The sequence below is a fragment of the Acanthisitta chloris genome, unplaced genomic scaffold (genome assembly GCF_000695815.1).
Source record: "Acanthisitta chloris isolate BGI_N310 unplaced genomic scaffold, ASM69581v1 scaffold6214, whole genome shotgun sequence".
Classification (NCBI taxonomy): Eukaryota; Metazoa; Chordata; class Aves; order Passeriformes; family Acanthisittidae; genus Acanthisitta; species Acanthisitta chloris.
Window position 1 is genome coordinate 11186 of NW_008669748.1, and position 3848 is coordinate 15033.

Here is a 3848-nt window from a genome sequence, read left to right on the forward strand (position 1 = left end):
CTTTGCACCTCAAGACAAGAGGGTCTGACCAAGCGTGTTGGGTGCTCAGCACAAACTGAGGCACTTCCAGCAGCTGGAGATGCAGAGGTGTACTGAGCCTCACCAGCCACACACCCCAGAAAAACCCTCAGGAGCACCAGCTGGAGAAAAACACCTCCCAAGTCTGCATCATCACCTCAGCTAATTCAGTTTCCTACCACGTCAAGTGAGACGCTTTGCTCTTTCTCTGTCCCCCGCAGTTCCAAACCTGCTGCCATGACCCTGACAGACTTTTCCAAGACCTGAAACAACTCAGCAACCCAGAGGAAGAATATTTCTTCTTCCCTTCCAACTTCCCTGCTGTGCTCACGAGTCCTGTCAGCTCAAGGAGGGGCCAGTGGGGCAGAGCAGGCACAGGGGGAGCAGTGGGAGCAGGTGACCAGAAGCAGCAGAAGGGACAGTGACTTGCAACAGCACTAAGCACCTTCAGCCCCCCGGCCCTTAAATGCTCACAAGCAAGGCCCACTCACCAGAAACCATTTTACTGGTTGAAGCTTTACTCCTGTTTCTCACTGTCTGAAAACCCTGTTCAGCTTTTCTCTTTTTTCCCCCCTCTGGACCTGCCTATTGCTATCAATACATCCCTGGCTATCAATACATCCCTGATTATCAACTTCAGCGCTGATCCTTTGGCAGAGATTTCAAACAGAGAAGTCCTAACTTTACTATAAAGATGTCTAAGGTGACCAGAATAGCTTCCACAAAGCCCAGAACCCCAGATTTCAAGCATTTGAAACCACTGCAGAGTTTTGAGTTGTGCTGTCTGTCTGTGACCTCTTCCAAAAATCAGATCACCTCCTTTGGATCATGGGAGAAATATGGGCTGGTATTAACTGCAGGTGGGAAAATTGCAAAAAATGAACATAAAGGAGCAGAAAGTCATTAGCTGTTTTGGTTACACATGTTTGGGAAGCAGCAAGATGACCTGTGCACATAGTCCTGTGAGCAGCAGAACTCAGAGGTATGTGCAAAGCTACTGTTGAGCTTAGTTAGAGTAAGGGAATTTAATTGAGATGACTAACTGGTGATCCTATATTGTGTCTATACTCACTTGTCACACAGATTTGGATCTGATGACTGACTCAGTTTGTGTAGAATATCTACTATTCCCATGTCTCGGAGTTTATCCTGGCGTTCCTGTGAACCTGCAACGACAGAGCACATCGCTGGGAACACCAAACCCAACGCTCTGCAGGACAGCAGACAGGAGTGGCAGCAGAAAGCAGCTTAAAGGAGAGGCATGGGACACAGCTCTGGGCACAGGGAACACTCCTGCAGCTGGGGCTACTTCCCACGGGAGCTCCAGCACCTTCTTCTGTAACCTGTGTCCATATATTCAGAGAAAAGAAAATGCTGAAGGATCTTCATCCTAAGGTAAGAAGCTTGATTTCAGCTGTTTCTTCTCACCTCTCTGGTTTCACAGGCTTTGGATGCAGAAACATTTACCTGGGGGGGTGTTTCTGAGCCTGACCTCTGCCCTCCCCACCTCTCCCCACCGCCAGGTTATTCTGTGCAGCAGCATCCTTCAGCTGCCTCCTGGCTACCTCCCATTGCTGGAGCCATGACTCTCCTCACCAAATGCTTCCCCATTCCTTCCAGTTCACTCAAGTCCTGAGACTGGTTTCAGTCTTGTTGCCAAACCCATTCTAACCATCCATGCTGTGGAAAATTTCTCTTCAACAAATCCCCTTCTGATCCACTGATACTCTCCAGCGACCTGTTCTCTCCAACAAGGAGTTTACACAACCTCTTTACAATCTTGAAGTTCTCTTACCAGGATTCTCTTTCGCTCCAGTTTTTGTCCCACCTTACAGAATGCTGCAGGGAAAAAATTCCCACTGTGTGACTGCCCAGCTCCTATTTACTGCCACTCTTCCCTTGTGTCTACCCCTCCTGCCCCAGAACAGCTCCCGGCCCTTCCTCAATGCCCTCCTGACCACTCCCACCTATTCCGTATCACATCTCCAGTGATGTCTCCCATTACACTTTGGATCCCACTGTGCCTGCACTGCAAATATTGACTACTATGCAGCAAAAGCCTTTTAATCAGGATAGTAACTTGCACGTGCACTGGTAACGAGGCTTTCTTACCTTCCTCTTCATTCCAGATGAGGTTGGATATACAGAACATGGCAGCAAGCTGAAGCTTAGCATTTGAATGACTCTAAATATAGAAAAAGAAAACTCAAGTTTAGAAGAAGAAATTCAGCAATTCTCAGACTCACATTTTGCCATTCATCCTGCAATAACTAAGGCAGCAGAGCTGAGACTAATTCTTAGCTGCAGCTTCTCTCAAAGGTAGGGCCATGACAGAAGCACTCGAGTGCTGCCCAAACATTCCCTTCCAAGTAATTACTGATGTCTCCCAGACAAGCCTTTTCCAAGATCATGCTTTCCATGTAGATTTGGTATTGCTTAAGTCACTGTAACATTCTTATGGGAAATAACCACTGGATTTCCCCCTTAGCCAGCTCCTCACTGCACCTCTGCCACACAGAACTGCACTACCTGATTTCTCACACACCACTGGGTACATGGGAATGGCATGACAGTGAGTATTCACACAACAAAACCCTCAAGCACCTTCCTCTCTCCATTCCTGCCAAACACCAACATGAAGCCTCAGAGAGAAGTTCCCCCTACCATGTAGTATTTGATTTTCTGCAGGATGTCATCATTGGTCATGATCAGCTCTTTTGCTGTCGTCCCATCTGCTATATTGGCAAGGATACACAATGTCTGAAAGAGAGCAAAGCAGGGAAGTTATTTGGCCACAGATCACACCCCATGATGGATACAGCCCCCCTGACATCCTTGAGTTTGTGACAAACCATTCCTTTGATTAGCTTTGGAATCTTTAATCTGGAGTTTCCAGCTTGCCAGTGCCAAGAGTTAACAGCTGTGGGGAGCAGCCCTGGCCAAACCCAGTCACTGCCACTTTGAAATGAAAAGCAACATTCACTGATTCACTTCCATGAGGGGAAGTTCAAGTTCATGGAAATACACAGCATATAGAAAAGATAAAGTAGGATGTGAAGTCTGTTCTGTATCAGTGGCTGGGGGAAAAAGAAAAAAAAACAATAAAAATCCAACCATATCCATCTAGGTCTTCAGACCAGGAAGAGCAAAGTCAGAGGCCTCTTTGCTGACCTAGCAGAGGAAGAACTCATATGCAACAAGTTTAATCACAGTTCCAACCTGCAGAGGTGACTGAAACTACTCATGAAGCTGGTTATTTGCTGCCAGTTAAAAGAGCCACCCTACAGAACACCCTTGGAACATCCAGGTCACGTTGGCACTGCCTGCACATGGCAGGAACTGGCAGAGGCAGCTTTCCTGGCTCTCAGGAGGCACTGGGAGATTCTCTCCCAGTTCCTTCCCAAAGAGCAGTGGAAGAACTTGCTCATCTTTTCTGGACACAGGAGCACGATCAGCACACATGTGGTGCCTGTGTCGAAGCTGCACTGCACTGTCAGCAGCCGCAGAGACTGATTACCCCCAAGCTGCTAATTACATGCTGATGAGCCAGTCAGCATAGAGCCCAGCACTGTGCTGCCACAGACAGGGGCTCTAGTGTGCAGACAGGCAGTGCTGCACCACGGCTCGGCGCTGCAGGAAAAGCAGACTGCAGCACAGGGACCACGGGAATGCTCTGTGGACAGAGGTCCCAGAGGCTACATCCAGCCCTAGCCCTTCCCGAGGATATTTGTCAGGTACACTGATGCTCCCTCAAAAAAACGCCAAGAGGCTTGGCAAGGTGGAAAACCTTCTGCAGCACTGAGGGCCATTCCTGCCTCCAGACCTTCAGC

The 3848-nt window shown here is 48.4% G+C and overlaps 1 protein-coding gene across 3 annotated transcripts in view; it reads right to left on the reverse strand.

Moving 5' to 3' along the window:
• The window catches only part of ARMC8 (armadillo repeat containing 8), a 47838-nt gene that overhangs the window by 771 nt on the left and 43219 nt on the right, over positions 1 to 3848 (reverse strand). For all 3 annotated transcript variants that reach the window (XM_009073424.1, XM_009073425.1, XM_009073426.1), the window contains 3 exons: positions 2683 to 2778; positions 2131 to 2203; positions 1091 to 1184 (listed from right to left, as the gene is read on the reverse strand). In XM_009073424.1, the coding sequence (XP_009071672.1) occupies positions 1091 to 1184; positions 2131 to 2203; positions 2683 to 2778 (263 nt within the window). The remainder of the gene's footprint in view (positions 1 to 1090; positions 1185 to 2130; positions 2204 to 2682; positions 2779 to 3848) is intronic.